Here is a 21,254-nt window from a genome sequence, read left to right as displayed (position 1 = left end):
CGGCCCGTCACGTCCCATTCCCGTCTTCACCGCCGTCGATCGCCCCTGCTCACCCCGACGCCGCCCGCCGCTCTCCCCTGCCCGCCCCGACGCCGCCCTCTGTGAGCACCGCGTGCCCCTGCCGGCCCCGCCGCCGCCGCCGTGCTTTTTAATTAGTTATATATGCTATTTTTTTACATGTTTTTAAATGTTTTTAGATTTTCATATATGTATGTATGTATTTTTTTAGATATATGTATTTCTTATGTATGTTTATATATGTATGTATGTATTTTTTACATGTTTTTTGTATGTATGTATGTATTTTTTTCAATTTTAATATGCATGGTGTTTTAAAAATACATTAATTTTAGTACATTAATGTTCTCTGATTTAGTACATTAATTTTAGGTTAGTTTCAATTTTAGAAAAGTTTTATATATTTAGGAAGAAGGGAGAGAAGGAAGAAGGAAGAAGAAAAAGTTTTATATATGCAAAAGTTACATTTTTAGAAAAGTTTTATATATCTAGCTAGAAAGAAGGAAGAAGAAGAAAAAGAAGGAGAGGAAAAAGGAAAATAAGAAGAGGAAGAAAGGAGAAGAAGAGGAGAGGAAGAAGAGGAGAAATAAATAAGAAGAGGAAAAAAGAAGAAAAGAAGAGGAGAAGAAGAAAGGAATAGATGAGAAGAAGAAAAAAATAGAATTAATTCTATTTTTTTTTCTTCTTCTCCTCTATTCCTTTCTTCTTCTCCTCTTTTTTTTCTTTTTTTTTCTTCGATCTTCTCCTCTATTCCTTTCTTCTTCTCCTCTTTTTATTTCTTCTTCGTTTTCTTATGTTTTATTGGGTTTGTCGTCGTCGATATACCCCTCCCTATAACTTCAACACGAGGGTGGGTCGATATCCCCCTCCATGATAATATTATTTTCTCATGTACGTATGTCGGCGTTGTCGATATAATCCCCTCCCGATAACTTCAACACGTGGGGGGGGGGGGGTCGATATACCCCCAACCCGATAACATTATTTTCCCGTGTATGTATGTCGTCGTTGTCGATATTACCCCCTCCCGCATAACTTCGACATGAGGGGCGGTCGATATATATACCCCCTCTCGACTGTGATAACTTATACCGCGGGAGCACCCCCGACCCTCTCACTTGACCAAAACTCTCGAGGACACCCACCCTAGAAAAAAACGATATCGGTCTCCTACCCCCTCCCGCCGCGCCCCTACCCGACAAACTCTCTCGAGGCCACCCCAAACCCTTGAAGCGTTGTCGAGGCCACCCCAAACCCTAGAGAAGCAGCGTCGAGGCCACTAATATGATTCCTTATTGTGATTAGCTAGCTAGTTCTACGCTTGCCACTAATATATCCATCTGTCATGTTTGAATAATAATTGGCATGTTGTAAATATTTGTAGAAACTATGGACAACCCCCGAGACGAAGCAACAAAAGCGGTGTAGGGGGACATAATCGCACAAGGAAGTGATGCCGTCTTCTCGTTTCTCAACGACATCGATGGTCTGGAAGGACAGGGTGAAGAAGGAGACCGTGATGACGGCTCTGGTGACCCAATGACGGTGCAAGAAGGAGACCGTGATGACGGCTCCGGTGACCGAACCGAGTCCGGCCAGGTATATATATTAGTTAAGCCTGTGCTGACTAGCTAATTGATGCATTCATTGTTTTGGTATGTACACATATTAATTAACTCTCGTCTTTCTTCTTTTTTTCTAGCCCTCCGGATCGAGCACAACTTCGGTAAAGAGACGAGGCCCGAAGAAAAAGTTGCGCTCGGATGAAAGGTTTGAGATTACAGCAATCGCGCGCGACGGCCAACCGATTGAACCCATCCGGACAAAGGAAGCATTTGCTGCTCAGTGCGGGGTTCTTGTTAGGGACAAGATCCCGATCAGCATCCACCAATGGTATAAGCCTAAGAACGAAGACCCTGAGGTGTCTTATGTCAATGATATGCAGAAAGATGATCTTTGGATTGAGCTGAAGTCAAATTTCACCCTACCGCCAGAGGAGGATCCGGAGAAGCCAGTTAAAGAGCAATTAATCAAGTCTCATGCTCTTAAGAAGATGGCGGACCTATTCAGGAGGTGGAAGAATGAGCTGAAAAGGTTTGTCGACAAAGAAGAGACACCAGAATTCATCGACAAATATGAGAAGATCAGAGATCACTGGCCCGCATTTGTGGCCCACAAGACATCGGAGAAGAGTAAGAAGATGTTGGCGACAAACAAGCAAAATGCTGCGAAGAAGAAGCTTCACCATCGCACGGGGTCAGGTGGCTACCCCAAAGCCCTACCTAAGTGGGCCAAGGCTGAGAATGATCTGCTTGATAAAGGGAGAACCAGAGACAATGAATTGGCCAGACCGATGCCGGACTTGGTTCTTCGGGGCTGGCGGAACCTTGGACCCTGTATCAGGGAAGTTCCTTTGGACGGACGAGCAAATGAAAATACCAGTCAAGAGGCTTCAGCACTATATCAATACAGCACAGCAAGGGACGTTCGTTCCAGACAGAAAGAACGACGAGCTCACAATGGCCCTCGGGAATCCTGAGCACCCTGGGCGGACACGAGGCACGCCAGGCTCCGTTCCGTGGAAGGCTGGTTTTCCGGACGCAAGCGGTTACAAATCCTAGGAGAGGAGGAAAAAATTGGAGCAGACCCAAATTCAGACGCTGCACGAAAGGGTTCAAGCGCTAGAGGAACGAGAAGTAGCTCACAACAAGCGACCTGCCAAAACTACCCCCGAAGCTACCCCGCCATCTCAGCGGAGAAGCAGCGTGGCTTCCACCGAGCTGCTTCAGCCGGAGCATGTCTTGACGGCTCCTGCTATCTACCCCGTGGATGCTATCACGGAGTCTCAACATTGCCACCTTGACGCAATGGCAGAACTTCAAAGTCAAGGCGGTTGTCGGCTCTGTTTGACCTCCTGAACCCGGTGCAACTTTTCACCATCGTACGATTCCAGAAGGATATGCTAGGGTGACGGTGGACGAAATAACGTAGGGATTTGAGGATCTCCACCTTGACCACCCTACCGGTGAAGGGGAGACTAGGCTGGGTTCTGCTCTGAAGACTCCATGCCTATGGCGGAAGGAGCTCATCAACCTTCCGAACTGGACGCCTCCGCCTCCTCCTCCTCCTCCGGCGAGTCAGGGCACTCCGCCTCCTCCACCGCCTCCTCCTCCAGTGAGTGACGATCAAGGCACTCGGCCTCCTTCTCCAGCGCGTGGCGGCACTCCGCCTCCTTCTCCGCCTGCGCCGGTGCGCCCGAGCAGCCAGCCTCCTCCTTCTCCGCCTCATCAGCAAGGGCGGAAGAGACCCGCCGCCGCTTCGGCTGCTCCGGCGCGTCGTAGTCCTTCTCCTCCGCCTCGTAAGCAAGGAAAGAAGACAGCCGCAGCCGCTCCGTCTGCTCTGCCGGCGTCTAGCAGTACAGCCAGAGGCGGGAGGCAATACAGATTTGGTCCTTCTCTGAAGACTCCAGAGAAGTTATCATACGAGCTGACCCCGGAGGAGAACGCGAAGATTGTGCGAGCCGAAGTGACGAACTTCTTTCAAGGGGTGAAAGCAAAGAAACATCCACCTCCGGAGGAGAAGGTAGATCCGGTGAAAGCGAAGCGCACTCTGGCTGCCCTGACAAAACCACCAAAGTCTCCGCCGAAAGGCTACTATGAGCGCATTATTGGAAAGACATTTGTCGAAGTGGAGCGGTAGGGAAGTACTGTCAGTGATCAAAGGATAAAAGAACGACGAGCTAGGAAAAAACTGCCCAGCTCGGCGAACAAGCGAACCAATCGTGCCCCCCGCTCAAGGTGTCTAGCGACATCGTCGCTAATGATCCGAGGATGGTGCCCGGTTATAGCAATCTTGGAGATTACCTGCCCGACGATGTACATTATGACTTCTTGGAGGTGGTACACAGATACGAGTACGGGAAGCCTCTCGTCAAAGATGAAAGATCTCTAACAACGATGATGCGAAGATTGCATGATTGGTACATGAAAACCTGTAGAGAGTCTGGGGGGAGGAATACTTTGACGCTGAGAGTTAGAGAGGAGCATGACCTCGTTGGAATTGAACTGTTGAATGTTCCATTTGATGAGTTCTTCCAGTTTTTCAATCAAAAGGCCCTCGATAAAGCAACAGTCACTTGCTACTGTCTGTAAGTAGTACTACTTCTGTCATTAAGTCTCTCTATATAGGTCAGCTCTTTCATTGCATGTATTTATAATTATCCTCACTATATTATGTAGATTGAAGATTGCCGAATTGAAGAAAAGACAAGTCGGTGATATTGGGTTCATTAACACAAATCTCATAGATGCAACTAAGGTTGAATATCATGCCGAAGATACCGAGGCCAACTTGCTACGATCGTTGGTAATAAATGAAAACAAAGATATAATACTCTTTCCTTACAACTTCAAGTGAGTGTTATTGTCTTGTGCATATTCGGTTTCCCTTATATATTAGTCCAGGTTATAGTAATGTAATTGATGAGTTATGCATGTGTGCGCAGTTTCCACTATATTCTCCTAGAGATTAAGCTTGAGCAGGGACTAGTAACCGTCTTAGACTGGAGACGAAAAGATCCCCAGGAGTATGCGGACATGACTCAAATGCTCGAGAAGTAAGTTAAATCGATCATTATCCACCATATCAACAACTTTGTTCATTTCCTGATATCAACTAATTGTTTTCTTTGTCTGGCAGGGTTTGGAGAAAATTCACCAAAAAAGCTCCAGGACTGCCGAAGAAGCTGCAATTTAGACACCCGAAAGTAAGTACTATAGTAGCATGTTCCGCGCTTCTCCTAGTGATTCAAGCGCTAGTTTCATCAATACCATTTGGCATGCTTGCTTATCAGTTTGATTGACCTCTATTTCTTGTAAAGTGGTTGTGGCAGGATCAAGGGAATGATTTCTGTGGATACTACGTTTGCGAGTCCATCCGCCACACGACCTGTGAACGGGGGTACTCTGACGAACAATATGAAGTGCGTAAGCAATAATATTCACAATTTTATTTTAGTACCATCATTTGTGTTGAGTTTCATTTATTCATATATATATATATATATATATATATATATATGTGTGTGTGTGTGTGTGTGTGTGTGTGTGTGTATTGATCCCCTTCTTCAAATTAGATCTTTCGGATGCGGGATGAGCTCCTACCACCAGATCGTATGCGAGCAATTCAAGAGGAATTGGCGGCATTCTTCCTTGACCACGTGATCGCTGAAGACGAAGAATACTATGTGGATCCTGTGTTCATATATAATTAGGAGATTATATTGTAAGAGATAATTATTGTATATATGTAGCCGGTAGTGTCAGATAGATATACGAGAACTTGTTGTTCGACCAATCTCTCGGAGAAGGAGAGGTGGTCGATATCACTTCTCTCTGTATGCATATATGTTCATGACGATCTTCTGTTTCCTTCGTTTGCTTACTAACTAGCTAGCGTGTCTAGTCCTCTCTATATGTATATAGTACGTAGCGTTGACCAAGCACGGACATAAGAGAGAACACTTCTCTCTAATAATTAGCTAACTAACACAATATATGAAACAGCTAAAGTAACCCCCCAAAACTCCCAACCTCCCCCCTTCAAAAAAACAAAAAACCCAACCCCTGAAATGCTGACGCGTGAACGCCTATTGGTCCCGGTTGGTGCCACCAACCGGTTGGTGCCACCAACCGGGACCAAAGGCCCACCTGCCTAGGCTTGCCGCACCGGTCACGTGGAGCCCATCTGTCCCGGTTTGTGTAAGAACCGAGACTAAAGGGCCAGGGCATTAGTAACGACCCTTTAGTCCCGGTTCAACAACCGGGACAAAAGGCCCGTATGAACCGGGACAAATTGCCCCTTTTCTACTAGTGGGCATATGAGAAAAATACACTCTCTTCAACAACCACGACAAATTGCCCCTTTTCTACTAGTGAGGACACGTCCGGTTTATCCAGATCCGACACACCTACAAGACTAGAACGTTCTTGATGAGGAAAATCTACGGGTCAAGCTACATAAAGAAAACTTGATCTGAAACACTTAATAGGAAAAAAACTTAGGTTTTGCCTGTGCTGTGAATTGGAAATTGGGCAAAGGATTCTGTTAACATCTACATCTAGTTGGTCTCAAAAGGATTACATGACAGTGAAAAAAAATCATGTATTTGGAAAGTATGTGCGTGACATTTTTAGAAAACATTTATACGATGTAAAAAAATGTTTGCGAGGAATAAACAAAGTTTCATACCATTTAAAAATTGTTCATGACGTTTTATATAAAGATTCTGGTTTTAAAATTGTTCGTAATATTGTAAAAAATGTTTATACAATGTAAAAAAATTACATGGTTTAACAAAAATGTTTCGTCCCAACTAAAAAAAATGCTCAACATGTTTCTGAAAAATGTTGAACATGTATAAAAAATATTCTCAAAATATATAGTTAACAAAATGTACATCATGTATTTGAAAAATGTTCAACATGTATCCAAAAATGTTCCATGTGTAGATGAAAAATGTATAATGTGAAGTAGACATGTGTTGAAAGAAAAAAGAAAAAAACAAAGAAAACCGGTGAAAAACCACGAAAAACAAAGAAAGCCAAAAAAATGATGAAGAAACGCAAATAAAAAACCATAAGAAAATAAAGAAACCCAGTGAGAAAACGCACAAAAACGGTCGAAAACCAAGAAAACTGAAGAAGCAGACCGAAAGAAACGAACAGAAAATCGAAGGTGTACATCCGTTACTGAAACGGCCCATTAGCTGCGCGATGTAGGAAAGCCAGAGCTACATCTCGTAAGAGGCGAGATAGATATAGCTCTAGCAAGATATGGAGCCCCGCGAGCAAACAGTCGCTTAACACTACTGTTTTGGCACTGTGTATTTGTTTTTCTGTATGATGATCAGTGATAGAGATCACAACAGAAAAACATAGTGCATTCAATTTCAGTATGATGATCAGTGCACTGTGTATTTGTTTTTCTGTGAGATTACCCAGTTAGGTTTTGCTTCTGGTGCTCCAGCCACAGTCGAAATAGCTTTGTTACTCTTCGATGTTCAGAACAGAGTAGAGTTCAGAATTTGTTGCAGCAATCACTAGATCTTATAATAAGGGGACACATTCCTGACCACACCAGGTGACAAAGTGTAGTCGTTGAGAGTTTTCCATATATTTCACAACATTGCAGATGTAACCACATATGGCACTCAGTCAGTTGTAACGATGTAAATTATACTTTAACAACCGGACTAAGAAAACTGAATTTTTTTAAAGAACTTCATTTTTCATTGTCTATTCACCATTATATAATGAGGTTAAACCCTTTACATGTACCCATCAGCTACCATCAGGACAAGTGTGTACTAAACATATACAAACTCCCATGGAACTTTATCACAATCTCAATGAAAATTACGCCTGGTGTGGTGGCTGGCCTACCTTCTGTGCCAATCTGCACTACAAAGGTAGCTAGCAGTATTAGAATCCACATAAGTCCTTGTCTGGGGTCACATCCTGCATTTCAAACTCCCCGCAGACAGACTCAATCGCCGCATCCCATTGTTAGAGTCTGGAACAAAATGGAGCCTTCCCGTGCGTTTGGATTTTCAGCCGTTGGATTGCGCTTCCAAATTGATCCTGGCCGTTGGATCGCGAGATGGGGAGATCCTGACCGTTGGATCGCGAGATGGGAGGTCCTGGCCGTTGGATCAATAGCAAACACTGCTTGCGCTCCGGCTCGTGCCACCGCCTGTAATTCCCAGGCCCCACCGAGGGCATTATCGTCTTTTCTGACGCAGACATATAAAAGGCAGAATGTTGAACTCTCCCTCCTTTCCCCACTTCTCTGTCGCCTCTACTCCCGTGGCCTTGGGCCAGCCGCCGCGCAACCTCTGCTCCTCCCCGGCGTCGAACTCAGGCCGCCGCTCCGTCCCCCGTCCCCTCCGCCCTCTAGTCCTCCCGCAGCCTCCGCCTCCGCCGCCGCTCCACGGATGGGAGTTAATCGGGGGAGCAGGAAGTCCCCGTCCCCGCGTATGGGCCCCCGCCACCCACCACAATGGCTCGACCGCCCAGCGACGAGCTGCCCTCCGGGGCCTGACCAGTTCGGCTCTCGTGGCTGGTGGACGCGCCCTTGCTGTTGCCGACGCGCGACGCCGGCTCGCTGTGCCGCACTGGCCCTCCCAAGCGTCTTCTGTCAATGGTTACAACTCACGTTCCCCTCTATTTTCTCTTTGAATTTTCTTTTGTGACGGTCAGGACTTGCAAAGCCAAGAACCTGTTGATTGACATGTCAATTGGAGATGATTTGAGGACTTTTTATGTGTTTGGTAGAAGGACATGAGAGATCAAGGAGTTTCCATTGGGACATCAGGACATGCTCCTCCATCTCCTCCGCTGGACGACATCCAATATCGCTAGGTAAATTCCAGTTTTTGCAAATTCCGTTTTTTGATGTTTAAAACTGGATGACACCCAACCCCTCTATTGTTCTATTTCTGCTTAAATCTGATTTGGTTGTTCAGTTCATCCGCTTACGGACTGATAAAAAAAATGGAAATGAAGAAGAAGAAAAGAAGAATAGCAATATTATCATATGCGAGGTTCGCTTTTAACCTTGTTTCCTAACCAATATTCGCTTAATAATTCTGCTGGAGAGATTCACACTGTCATTCATATTACGAATATAGTTCATAACCAGTATTCTCTTTTATCTAATTATATCAACAGAAAGGAGTAATCTGAACTGAATTGATTCTATGTTAACAGTCTAACAGACATCTTGGATGTGTGAATGCTTTCTTCGGTCTGATAAGTAACCAATAACTCATGGTATACTAGGATTTTCTCCATACTTTTAGCACTTCCGCACTGAGAATAAAGCAAGTACTTTCACAACAAAGGTTGTTACCTCCAGGGTTTATTGCCACCTATAATCCTTCCAGCATTAGGGACTGCTTAATTGGTTCTGGACAATACAACAAAAGAAATGTGCATATTGTCCACATCTGCAGGTATGTATGGGCAAGAGAGCTTTGGAACTGGGACAAAGGATGGGAATATCTCAGGTTGTTCCTTTTTAATGACAGAGATTCACACTGCCATTCATAGAATGAATATAGTTCCTAAGCAGTATTCTCTTTTATCTAATTATATGTACATCAATTAATAAGCAGTGTCTGAATAGACGGATGCTAGCCACAACCTTGCAAGGACACCACCGTGGCTCGGCAACACACTTTCAGGCTTGCCTCTCACTCTCTACGCAGCCACTCTCCAGTGGATGTTATTATTGTGGTTACTCCATGGAGTGGACTGCTAGAACCTTCTTGTTGTTGTTACTCCATGAGTATGACCTTTGCATCGAGCCTTTTCTCCTAAAAACACCACACCGTCCTTTTGTTGTGTACTCTCATTTGGTTTCTTTGTGCAACATTGCCTATTCAAGCATTGGCAAGTGCAGTCAATGAGGAAAATTTAGCGGATCTGAAGGGCCAATTCGATACAATTGATGATAAAAGTGGACCAATTACTGTACTGAAGAAATGCAACATGTAGGTTTTAGAGTACTTTCACATGATAATGTTTTGCGCCAGTACTAGATGGCGCTGATGATCTTTGTATGTTTCAGTGGGCCCTTGTGAAGGACCTTCACACTAAAGTCTCCTCATGTTCTCAAGATTATTCAAGCAGTAAGCTGTGAGATGGATTTCTTTTTGGTTTCCCTTTTGTTTCAGAGAAAGCAACTGACTCTATGCTATATGGTTTCCCTTTTGTTGTTGAGCAAGCAACTAACTGTATCTCTCAAGCAATTTACGCATACGTTTGATTGGAAAGAGACAACAACCATTTGTTCTGCGACACTACTATCTGACAGTTACTTAATATTATACTAATCGTCAATGCTATAGAAGTGTTCATCCATGAATAATGAGACTGAAGCCCATTTTAGGTTATGAGACTTTCTCCCGATTCCAGAGATGTACTAAATTCTGTAGTTTGTTGTAATGACACTACCTATGTTTTTAAGGCGACGCTTTGCTTTAAGGCGCTGGGGGGGGCGCCTCGACGCCTAGGCGCCTAAAGCGGGCATATTTGCAAAGAGCGGGGGGGGGGGGGGGGGCGTCGCCTTACGGACGCCTTAAAAACATAGGACACTACTATCTGAGAAGCAGATTTTTTTTTGACACTTACGTGAGTTTATTGGATTGGGTAAACTAATTAGCCCTATGTATCAGTTTGTGGTGTGCGATTCTAATGCGTGCTTTTGCTGTTGTTGTCATTATCCTCAGGAGATCATTCAACTGTTGGATTCATGGCTTGCTAGAATAGATGATTTGTGAATCCAATGTGTTCTTTTGCTGTTGTTGCTAGGTTGTTAATTCATCAAAGGCGGCTCCTGAGTATACATACCGTGTTTATCTCGCCTGCCTTCTTAGGAAAAATCCTATACTCAAGGTAAGCTATTCTTTATTTACATTTAATTTGTTTCTTCCTGCTACTTGTACAATTTGCTACATAAATATTTTGACTACTTTCCTGAATTTTAGATCCTATTTGCACCGTTTCCTGAATTTTAGATCCTATTTGCACCGTTTCCTGAATTTCGTATTCAGAACCATCTGCTAATTAAGTGTAGAAAAAGTACTTGTGAGTTTTGTTTGTTAACTGTGTCGTGGTAGCTTCAGGCATTTAGGTGTACACTGCCAAAGTAGGCAAAGAAATTTAGGTCCGATTAAGTGATCAGCATGCATGCATGAGCTACTTACTATTATTCACCGTTACCTGAATTTTGTATTCAGAACCATCTGCTAATTAACTGTAGAAAAAGTACTTGCGAGTTCTGTTTGTTGACTGTGTCGTGGTAGCTTCAGGCATTTAGCTGTACACTGCCAAAGTAGGCAAAGAAATGTAGATCCGATTAAGTGATCAGCATGCATGCATGAGCTACTTACTGTTATTCAGAGATGCAGTCTGACAGTAACTTCATTTGCTCAGATGCTCACGGTATTGCAGAGAATGGCTCATTTTTCAGCCCAACTGTGACACATATCATACCAGGCCAAAGTATTTTCCTTTTAGATTTATTATTCCACAGTTCCATAATGCCCATCATCAGTAAGTTAATCAAGATAAGTTTGACATGCATGTACTGAACAAACAAATCTCCGAGAGCAACCAATTCTGTGAAACTTGCTGCCTCTCTTTTCTGTGTCGTCTAAATGTATCTTGTATATCTAATCACCGAGTTTTTTTCCCTATACCAGGTATCATTCGAAGGGGCGACATACCCAATTCTCGGATTCCTCAAACAACAGATGTAGTGTTGTCAGTCTCTGAAGATTCGAATCCGTCTGCTCCTAGGCAAAAACAGAGGGATGATTGTGATATACTAAAAGCCACAGTGTATTGAGGCTTAGTGGAGTCAGTCACCAGCCTCTTCGTGTTTGAACAACAGCATCAAGCGGCGCCAAAACATGTCAGTTACTTTCATCTTGGGCATAGCCAACCTTATTGGTGGACTGACTCTCATTTTTCAGAATGTAACAAACTTCTCTCCTGTCTGAATTTTCATATTATTTTACTGAACATTACAAAAAACTCACACCCAAAACTCCAAAAACTAACATATCATTTTCTTGTGGATACCAGATTGCTGATCTGAGAGATATCCGAGACATGAACGAGGAAAAAATGAGAAGGTCGTCCACTATTGGCTCAAGCTCAGGAGGTGGTCGAAAGCCCGGCTCCACATGGTTCTAGCACTACCGTCACACATGGTGTTCGGGCCACTTCCACCAGTGCTCTGCGGGTTGTCGTTCCACAAGAGCAATGACGGGGAGAACAAGATGATGAACGTCGCCGGTGCTTTGCTCGCCTGCATCGCGCTGCTTGCGCTCGGGACATGCATGTCCACAGAAGAGCCATGACATACTTCAAGACTCTAATTTACTACCTGACCATCGCCGTGAGCTTGTCCGGGATATCGTACGTTGCCGGTGTGCTGATCACGAGGCTTCTCAAACACTTTGGCACCATCGATCTAGGTGGTGCATTGGCTCCTCATACTTCTCTAGGCCTGTTGTTCTCTCATTTAGGTCGTGCACATACGTCTGCCTAGGCCTCAATAATCTAATGGCTCAAGTTCCTCGGAGCACTGATGGTATAAAAAGAGAAGACATGTGTGAGTTCAAGAGAAAGTGCATGAAGAAACATCTGCTGTTTTATTGAAATTCTGGTGTACATACTATCATTTATGTCAAAATGTGTGATCTTGGTCAGTTGAGTTCATCTGTATTGTGGAATATTACTATCAGTTATTTTAGAGCAGGAAAAATAACAAGTCCAGTCTTCCCTTCCTTTTTTCTGAGGAAAAAGATGCCATTCTTTGGAAGATTGTGAAGAAAGCAGCCTGTTTGCTTCCTATCAAATTATGATCAATAGCTAATATGTTTTGTTTTTAAAAAGCACATTAATTTATAGACACCTGAAGTTTCTGTATTCTGTGATATAACGTTTTGCACCAAATACTTGCATTTTCCACAGTTTTCCTTTTTTCTCATCCGAAGAAAAGTAAGTCCTGAAAGCTCTTGGCGAAGTTTCCCAACCTGACGCTAAAAAATATGGGAGGAAACTGGTGCCTAAATCTAATTGCTTTTGAGCATCTTTCAATAAAAAATTCACCTTAGATTAGACAAAATCCTTTTGCATCCTAAACAACTGTTCGCTTCCATGTCGACTCAGCTCATGAAGCGATAAAAAAAAGACCAACATAGCCTGCCTGGCCTAGCTTCGCCAGGCTTTGATCAAGAGAACCAGGATAGTTTTTTTAATATCTCTCAAACATAGTCGGTCTACTCGTGATTGATACAAAGGATAACAAATATGTTCATTGCATTTTATTACATTTTTGTTTATTTTACTGATATGTTTTTATTATAGGGTGACCTACGATTTTTCACATAATTATTATTGTTTTAAATAGCAGGCTACGCCAAATAGCGACGGTCTTCAAAATTAGCCACACCAAGGCTATAATCGACTATTTCATAACTTTAGTTGATATATGTGCATGAATGTCATCCTGCTCAAACCGCTATAGCGGGGCTACATTGGTGGTATAGCCGGATGTCTAAAACTTTGATTACCTAAAAAAATCAAAAACTTTGATAATAATACGTTGAGTTGTTTTAGTTTATTAAGGCTTCATCATGGGTAATTGGAAACTTGTGCGAGATGCTTCATGTTTCTTTTTTAAAACAAAATACTTGAGCTTTGTTTTGCAGGTACAAATCTGGGTGTGGATTGCTGCCTTGCATTTCCAGCAGGCAAAGGTTCAGTTGGCTACAGGTTTTTTGGGTATTCAGGTAACTGATTTTACCTCCTCTCCTCTCTAATTTTCTTTACTTAGGTCTTATGCAATCTAAGTATTGATTATTGTCGAATGGATTCAGAACCGATGTACTGGCATAAAAAATAGATGAGAAGATATGGACATGTTCCAAGTGTAGAATTATTTTATATGTGACAAAGCAAAGATCATAATAGGTATAGATATATTTGGTGGTTGGTATTGGTGGCTAATGATAATGATGGATGACACCCTTTCCTAATACTAATAGATTATAGTTGTGTATTTGCCGTTGTTACTAAATTCTGGTTTCTGGTTCTTTGTCGCATGAAGATAATATAAAGATCAGATGCTGGTAAGAATACACGCTGGAATGTAATTTTTTGTTTGCGATTATATTTGCGACCCCTTGATTTCGCCGGCCTTGATTTGTATCTATCACTGCAGTTACACAATATCTTTTGCCTATCCAATAATTGGAAGCCTTGCTACACTTTTCCATCTGAGGTGATCATTCTTGCCTTGCCTTTCCCCAACCTAGGCCTAAACATAATGTTTCATAACCCCACCCCAGGCCTACAACATATGTTTTCTGTCCTATTGTGGTGTGTGTTTTGTTCCTCTCTGGTGCATTCATTTTGATGCTTTATTTGATTCTATTTTTTCTATAATGCATGCAATAGATTTATATCATTTGATAGATGCAATAAGAGGCACTGCCTTCCGTGGTGACAAGCTTAAGCACTACAAGCACACAATGGGGTATTATCTAATGAGCTGTGGAGATAGGTCATATCACTAAGTATTAGAACCATCACAAGGCAGTGATGGAGGAAAGTTTCTCTAGGAAAGGGCACGCGACCCCCTCCCAATACAGAGCAGTGGCACCGGGGTAAAACACTGATGCATCACAAGGCAGGTCTGAGTTGTGGTCTGCCTCTCCGCACCGGAGTGCAACCGTTTGCTGTCTAAATCCGTGAGCTCTAATGTCTCCATCCCTCTACTGAGCAGGATCAAGCCCGGCCTAACGGGCGCTGCTCCTTCCTACCTCACCTCGTGTCCCATTCAACTGGTGTGATGTCGCTTTTCACTCTCTCCCTCTCTCTAAATTGTGTTGCAAACTCGTACATCTTACATGCCCATAACATAGTATTCTTTGACCATCCTTGATAACAAGACAATTTAGAATAGTCACGAGAACTTTGGTTATATGATATCATTTGGTTTAGAACTATGTAGCTATAGGCATATATTTAGTTTAGTGCAATGTATGTTATATTAGATAGCTAAATCCGCAAGCTACAAACATTTCATTTTGCTCCCTGGTTCTTTCAGTAGGTTTAATTCCAAGAATATAATTTTCTTTCTTTGATTACTATATAGAGAAGAGTGACTAAGAGATCTGCTTGATACTCTGAGTCCCTCTGGGGAGGTCATTGCCTCTATTTGCTTGTGTCTTCTGTGTTGTCACACATATTCAAGCCACCGCTTTTTACATGGACCAAGAAAACAGAACAAAAAAATAAAGCAAATATATTAATATTCTCATTCAGTAGCGTACCCATGATTAATGTTCTCATTACCTGTATTTTCTTGTGTTTTTTTGTGTTGCCATGCAGATCCCAAGTTGCAGGTATGAATATCCAAGCAGGCTACTTAATCTGTTTACTGAAGCAAGACATGTTTATATATGTCGAAGTTCTGTTGGAGATTATGGTGCATAGCAGATCACATATGTTTAAGAAGAGAAAAGTCAGTATATGTCGATCTGGACGGTTCATATATGTTGATTAAATGTTTATCCTTCAGAGCATTCCAAAGCCCAGTTCCATGTCAATCTTTTTCTTGAAACTTATGTTTCATTGTTCAAATTATTTAAGAAACTCTGGAAATGTTGCATCTTCTAATTAAATGTCATTGCCCAAACGCCTTTGTATATTTGCTCTAAACTTAGTGATGATCCGTCTTGGCTTACTTTTGGAAGAAAAATGCTCCCATGCTTTTGGTATATCTGGTTGCCTTGCCTTTGGCATTGCTTGGCTGAAATGCTCGGTAAAATTGCTGCATTGGACTGATACGTTTTTGGCAATGACATTAATTTCTTTTCGCAACCGTAAATACTTTGTTTGCATGCTTGAACAATAAGCTTTTATATTTGCAATCCTCCAATTACTATGACTATTATCGAATTGGATGTGACTGTACCCGGCAGCGGTGCTGCCGGGTGCGGTAAGCCGCACTTCCTACCTAGTTCTGATTTGGGGACGCAGATCTGGCGAAGCTGTTATCACTCTCATCATCCTCATCTTTCAGGTGTTGTAGACGGGGTGAACCGGGTGATCAGCGACATTTGTTGCAGGGCAACCCCACGATTTCTGTTCATATTCACTCGAACAAACCACTGAGTTCATTGCAATGCCAAAGCGCACTAAGTACATGTTTTGTACAGCTCAAAGATTCGATACCCGCATATATATACTTCAAATGGATATTCGTCCTTTCTTAGACGAGCAGGAATAACAAAGTTCAGATAACAAAAGGTAACAAAGTTTACTGGGGATACAAATACGATATTAATAGTTTCTCAAAAAAGAAAGTTACATATAGGAATAACCACGGTTAAGATAACACAGTGCAAAACTCCCTAACAGAGAACCAATTCCCTCTAGGATCAGGATACAGTGAGAGGTAAAACAGACGCCAGGGGATTACAGAAACTTGAGCAAGATAGCATCCCACAAAGATCTACTCCTAATAATCCAGAGGCGATGACGGCACTCGCTAGTGGTGGTGCTGAAGAGATCCTTCGTCTTGCTGGGCCGAAGAAGCATCCATTGCTGCAGGAAAAGCAATACGCAAAAGAGAGTGTCGGTTGGATGCTTGATAGCCTTGCGCTAAAAGATAACATTATTTCAGATGTCCCAGAGAGCCACTAAATAGAAGTAATCCCAAATCAAAGATAGATAATCGGTGCTCCCAGTCGCATCATATTTCAGCCAAGTAATCATATCTTGGACTGACAAAGGGCGTCAATTCCAACCCAAAAAGTCCGGAATGAAAGACAGGACAAAAAATAGCAATGGGACAGCAAAAGAAAAGATGATCAGTTGTTTCAGTTTCCCCGCACAGCGTCATGTTTCATCTGTAGGCCCATGTCTACGAAGTATTTGGTCTCTCATGGGGTCTCTATGATGGAGAACCTGCCACTGCCATGTAAAAATCCTGATCCTCCAAAGAAATTTTACCTTCCAGAGTTTGACCGAATATGGGGTTTGAACTCCCTGATGGAAAGCCAACGATACATTGGTTTTATGGTATAAATTTTGTTACCAGTCAGTCGCCATAACAGCTTTACTTCTTTCAAGAGTTTGCAAATGTACATGAACATATACAGATGCAAGTTTGTTTGAATTTTCACGACTTGGGTTCTTCCAGTAGCTCCAATACTAGCACACCAGATAATCCTCTCACGGGTTGAAGCAAGGCGTGATGAGAAAGTGAGGAAAAGGAACAGATGCATTGGACACACATAGATTCTTTTTTCTTTTTTCTCTCTAATAAAAGAGAGGCAAAGGCGGAAAGCCACGAATAGTAACCAAAACAGTCACTACAGAAGCATTACATGAACGAATAAAATTCGCCCAGCTACACTGAAATATGATAGTACACAAATGGGAAAAGGATTACTTGATAGTACACAAATGGGAAAAGGATTGGTTTACTCACTGTGAAGGGGAGCGCCTGAGACACTGATCACCTTATCGAAACGCTCGGAGGTAAGTTGCGCCCACTCACAGACCCCCGGTAAAATTTTGTGCAGGTCGGTATTATCATCCAGATATCTTACGCCTGTGATCCTTGGTTCTATTGTCAGTTTCTCAAGAACAGAAGCATTTTCCAAGATACAACACGCCAGCTTAATCTGAGCCTTGTAACAGCGAAATCCACTCATGAAGACCGTCTTGAGATGATCATGCCGGCGCATACCCACCACCTCAGCACTGCACACACCACTGGATGACATATAGAACATCTGCATTGGAAGCTTGCGATCATTTTTTCAAACTAATCAAAGTACAGTTCTTTCTTCAAGGTCCGAATATTAATATTTCTTAATAAATAAAACGACACTCACATTCAATTGCAATGTCTCCAGTTGGGGTGCAGCATCCAAACAATAGGCCATTTGAAGAACTTCAATGTCGTAATTGGCTTCTTGTGGTCTTGAATGGACAATTATTCTACAAGTCATGTGCCTCAAATGCATAAACATTCCGTCAGGTCTTGTTGGCAGTTTCTGCAACTGAAACATTACCCGGGCAAATAAGATGACGTTGACAGCAACAATAATTTTCAAGAACCGTGAGATAAGATAAAAAAATCCAACTAACCTGTGAATATTTTGATAGAGCAACAGATTGCACATTTAATATCTTCACTGGCAAAATGCTTGGAACTGCAGTGAATGCCTTGGCCAGTCCTTTCTTGCCACTAAACATTATTGTTGCCTTCTCTAATTTTGAGCAACCATGATGCACTATGGGGACCACTTGCCCTTTGTACTCAAAATGAGAAAGATCTGCAGCATAAAACTCGACCATCTCCACTTCCGTTCCATCAATTAGCAAATGCTGGAGTTTATCAAGTTGCTGTGGTATGATTAAATCAGTTAAACCGGAGCACTCGATCATCTCTAGGTCCTCAAGTGCTGCACAATTTGCCAAAAAGCCTGTAAAGTCTCCGGATATCGTGACTGATTGCAGAACAAGCCTTCTGAGTATTGTAAAGCCACATATTGCTGAGTGTGGCTTTATAACAACACCTCCAAGAAACAAGGACCGTACAAATGAGCTACCTTGAGCATCTAATAAGGCCTCAAGATGCAAGTGGTTTACTTCTTCAAACACATCCTTGAACCTCAGATCAAGATGTATTATCTTTGCCTTCGATGAGGCGGCAAACCGAATCCACCTGCCGAGATGAACAGAGTCCTCCTCGAACAGGCCACATTTGATGCTGAACTTATTGATCCCTATCTGACTATGCTGCTGAATAACACAATTTACTGTCTCAATGCATTTCGCTTGTTGTATTTTGGTATCATTCTCACACAGATAACGTGGGCCTTTAAAAGATAAATTACAGCAGAATGTCCAGAGCATTCTCCAATTTTTTGAAACAATGCTTGTCCTCACAGCCATTTTCAGTGGCAGAAGCGACATTATAACAGCTTGAACATCCTGGGACAAGAAAGGATATGTATTTTCAGGACGGTTGAATTTTGATTAGAACTGACATTATAACAGGTAGACACAGTGACCTGAAAGTGCATATATAGAAACCTGAAAGAAACTGCAATTTATTTATTTATTTTTTGCTGCAGTTTCACTTGGTCCCTCATGATCCTTTCAGGCAAGTTAATGTCTTATTGACGCCGAAAACAAGTTAAGAAAGATGCCCTAAAACAGTGGAAGCCCCACGCTGCAAAACACCAGTCATTTATGTCCCAAAATTCCAGATCTGTGGTCCTTGGAGAACACACGGATAGGCAGCATATCTAGAAGATGAAAAAGAGGAGACGTAATGGAAATTACCACGGGCAGGTCCTCCATCTTGAAGGACGGCGCGTCGCCGGCGCCGTGGTGGTGCTCCGACCTGCTCCGCTTGGCCGCCGGCCCCGCTTCCATGGGTTGCTGCAGGGAGGGAGCGAGGGAGGAACCGCAGGTTAACCGAGAAAGGGATTCCTCAGATCGATGGGAAAACCTAGGAGAGAGGATGATAGTGTACTCACTTGTGGATCTACAGGAGGAGGAGGAGGAGGAGGAGCCATTTCGTCTTCCTCGGCTCCGGCCATCACTGCTGCTCCCCTCCGACCGACGTTCCCCTCTTGGTGCCAGGGGGCAACGCTTTGCAATTACTGGAAGCGGAGGTGCATACTAGCATATATTTTCTCTCTAATTTTCTAAATTAATAAAACCACCATTGACCAATCATTAAGCCCGAAAAAGCTAACAAGTGAAAAAGCTTTTGACCAAAAAAAAATTTTGAAATGCGCAACCTTAGCATGGTCCGTTATAAAAATATTGTACATTAATATGCCATATAAATGTTCTGCGGGGAGAATAGAGTATGAGTGAGTGATACGATGGACGACATGACCATGCCCTCTGACGAGTAGGTCCCGCGACTAACCTTGGGCGACTACCTTGCGGTGGCGGCAGCGTGGTGCCTCGAGGGGGAGCCAATAGGGGTTCCTGCCCACGAGGCTATGTCGGGACGACGGCAGTTGGTCATGGGTCGCCGCCATGGAGATGCCCTTGGATAGGTGGCCTGGTAATCTCATCGTGGTGGACATTGGGTGCTTGATCTTGGCCCTTGGTAGTTGTGAAGATTGCCGAGAATCGCACGCCGCTACTGTTGCGGGTGGGTATGGACATCGATGTTATCTCATCCGAATCCATTGATCAGCGGTTGTCGCTGCATTTGCATGATTGGGGGCTTGGGTTGCAAACCACCTCGCCTCATGTGGCCGCTGGACATTTGTTTTATAATTGTAAACCAATATATTTATTGTTGTGTTTAGACGTGTTTTTTTGAAAAATAGCATATCTATTATAAAAATTTATTGAAAGTATAAAGCATCTCAAACATAATAAAATTTAAGATTTTGAGACCATGGAGCGACCACTACTGTCGCTAGAACGAGTTGTCGACGCACCGTTATTGCCGCCCCCCTATCAGAGCCGGCTTGACCTTATCGATGACAGCCAGGAAGTCTTCGTGCACGTAGCCCTAAATACCAGCGCCCTGGAATCATAACCAAAGTTGTCGGGACTCGATCCTAGGTCACGTAGATCTAGCATGTAACACATCATACCGCTTTGCGGCCTTACGCACGGTATCCCACGGCTGCTACCTTACCTTGGCCAAGACCATTTGCGTCTTTTGGCTCATGTATATAATTATGTTGCTAGCATCCATATGACAGAAAACCCGGGTCGACATGATTAGTTGTAGACCAAGCTGTCACAGTCGTACAGGGACAGACATAGGTAACCCAACAATGCATGTATCGGTCATCAACGTATGAACCTAAGTCGTAGCAAGCTACAAGGACTTAAAGGAACAATGTCGTCGTCGTTGAACCCTTACATAGATCTGAAGCACCTGATGCCAAATCTCGTCACATGACGAGAAATCCTAATCTCACCGCCCCAAGGAGGCGGCAGATATCAACGCCAGAGCTCCATCGATTACGTTCATACAGATGAACTCGAGGAGAACTCGATCCTAAAAGACAATCTCGAAGAAGAAGCGCTTCCATCCATCCAAGTGCAACACCTATAAGGACTAAAAACCCTAGCCTAAACTACTAACCAGAACGGTGGCATGGAGAGACCCCTCCTCGTCACTTGCCGCTGAAGTGGCAGGCAGAGGGAAGGCAAATCCATAGACTCACCGGTGAAGTTTGGACGTGAGAGTTTGTCCTAACCACATAGGGTTAGGGGAGGAAAACGAGAGGAAGTCAACAAAAATTGGTTGCGTGTTTGGACGTGTTGGCTGAGTGACCGTGCTATGCGGAGGCTGGGCATTCTCTCTCTCTCTGATCGTATCACCTCAATTGATTAAATGCAAAAAAAATAGATATGCATATCTATATTTGCTATATTTTGCTCATTAGTTTAACCGTTTTTCTTCTCTCTGCACCTCCAAGCACGGGCGCCGAGCAACAGAAATGACTACAACTTATTCTCTGGGATTTTATGGTCTGCTTTGGACCAATTAATTTGGTGGCTTCTCCCGTAAGCCGCCTCCCCCATTTGTCTAGGCTTCCAGACTAGTTTAGAATAATCTAGTCTCACTTCTGCTTCGGTAGACCCCCTGTA

At 43.2% G+C, this 21,254-nt stretch overlaps 1 protein-coding gene and 1 long non-coding RNA gene across 4 annotated transcripts; one reads left to right on the top strand and one right to left on the bottom strand.

Annotated features, from left to right (window-relative positions):
* Positions 1–7,875: 7,875 nt before the first annotated feature.
* Positions 7,876–12,415, top strand: LOC123182895 (uncharacterized). 2 transcript variants are annotated; one of them, XR_006492366.1, is made up of 5 exons: positions 7,876–8,220; positions 8,352–8,620; positions 10,392–10,475; positions 11,285–11,560; positions 11,670–12,415. It is a non-coding gene; the product is annotated as an uncharacterized lncRNA (long non-coding RNA). The 2 variants fall into 2 exon arrangements; XR_006492364.1 differs by lacking the exons at positions 7,876–8,220; positions 8,352–8,620 and having other exon boundaries at positions 10,155–10,475; positions 11,670–12,412.
* Positions 12,416–15,899: 3,484 nt separating this feature from the next.
* Positions 15,900–19,750, bottom strand: LOC123070409 (F-box/FBD/LRR-repeat protein At2g04230). 2 transcript variants are annotated; one of them, XM_044493641.1, is made up of 7 exons: positions 19,561–19,750; positions 19,160–19,330; positions 18,963–19,061; positions 17,760–18,608; positions 17,504–17,671; positions 17,095–17,401; positions 15,900–16,205 (listed from the first exon to the last, which is right to left on the bottom strand). In XM_044493641.1, the coding sequence occupies exons 2-7, from the start codon at positions 19,220–19,222 to the stop codon at positions 16,150–16,152; spliced, it is 1,542 nt and encodes a 513-aa protein (XP_044349576.1). In that variant the 5' UTR covers positions 19,223–19,330; positions 19,561–19,750; the 3' UTR covers positions 15,900–16,149. The 2 variants fall into 2 exon arrangements, with proteins under 2 accessions (XP_044349576.1, XP_044349569.1); XM_044493634.1 differs by having other exon boundaries at positions 19,160–19,750.
* Between the last annotated feature and the right edge of the window lie 1,504 nt (positions 19,751–21,254).

The sequence above is a fragment of the Triticum aestivum genome, chromosome 1A (genome assembly GCF_018294505.1).
Source record: "Triticum aestivum cultivar Chinese Spring chromosome 1A, IWGSC CS RefSeq v2.1, whole genome shotgun sequence".
In the NCBI taxonomy this organism is placed as follows: domain Eukaryota; kingdom Viridiplantae; phylum Streptophyta; class Magnoliopsida; order Poales; family Poaceae; genus Triticum; species Triticum aestivum.
The sequence above is the reverse complement of the archived record's forward strand: the minus strand, read 5'-3'. Positions and strand labels throughout refer to the sequence as shown.

What these genes read in the sequence shown, in the direction of transcription:
- LOC123070409 (XM_044493634.1), bottom strand. Translation starts at nt 19,222, where the DNA reads ATGGCCGGAGCCGAGGAAGACGAAATGGCTCCTCCTCCTCCTCCTCCT. An exon ending in CTCTATCAAAATATTCACAG is followed by an intron (nt 17,672 to 17,759) that starts GTTAGTTGGATT and finishes GTAATGTTTCAG; the next exon opens with TTGCAGAAACTGCCAACAAG. An exon ending in TGGAGACATTGCAATTGAAT is followed by an intron (nt 17,402 to 17,503) that starts GTGAGTGTCGTT and finishes CTTCCAATGCAG; the next exon opens with ATGTTCTATATGTCATCCAG.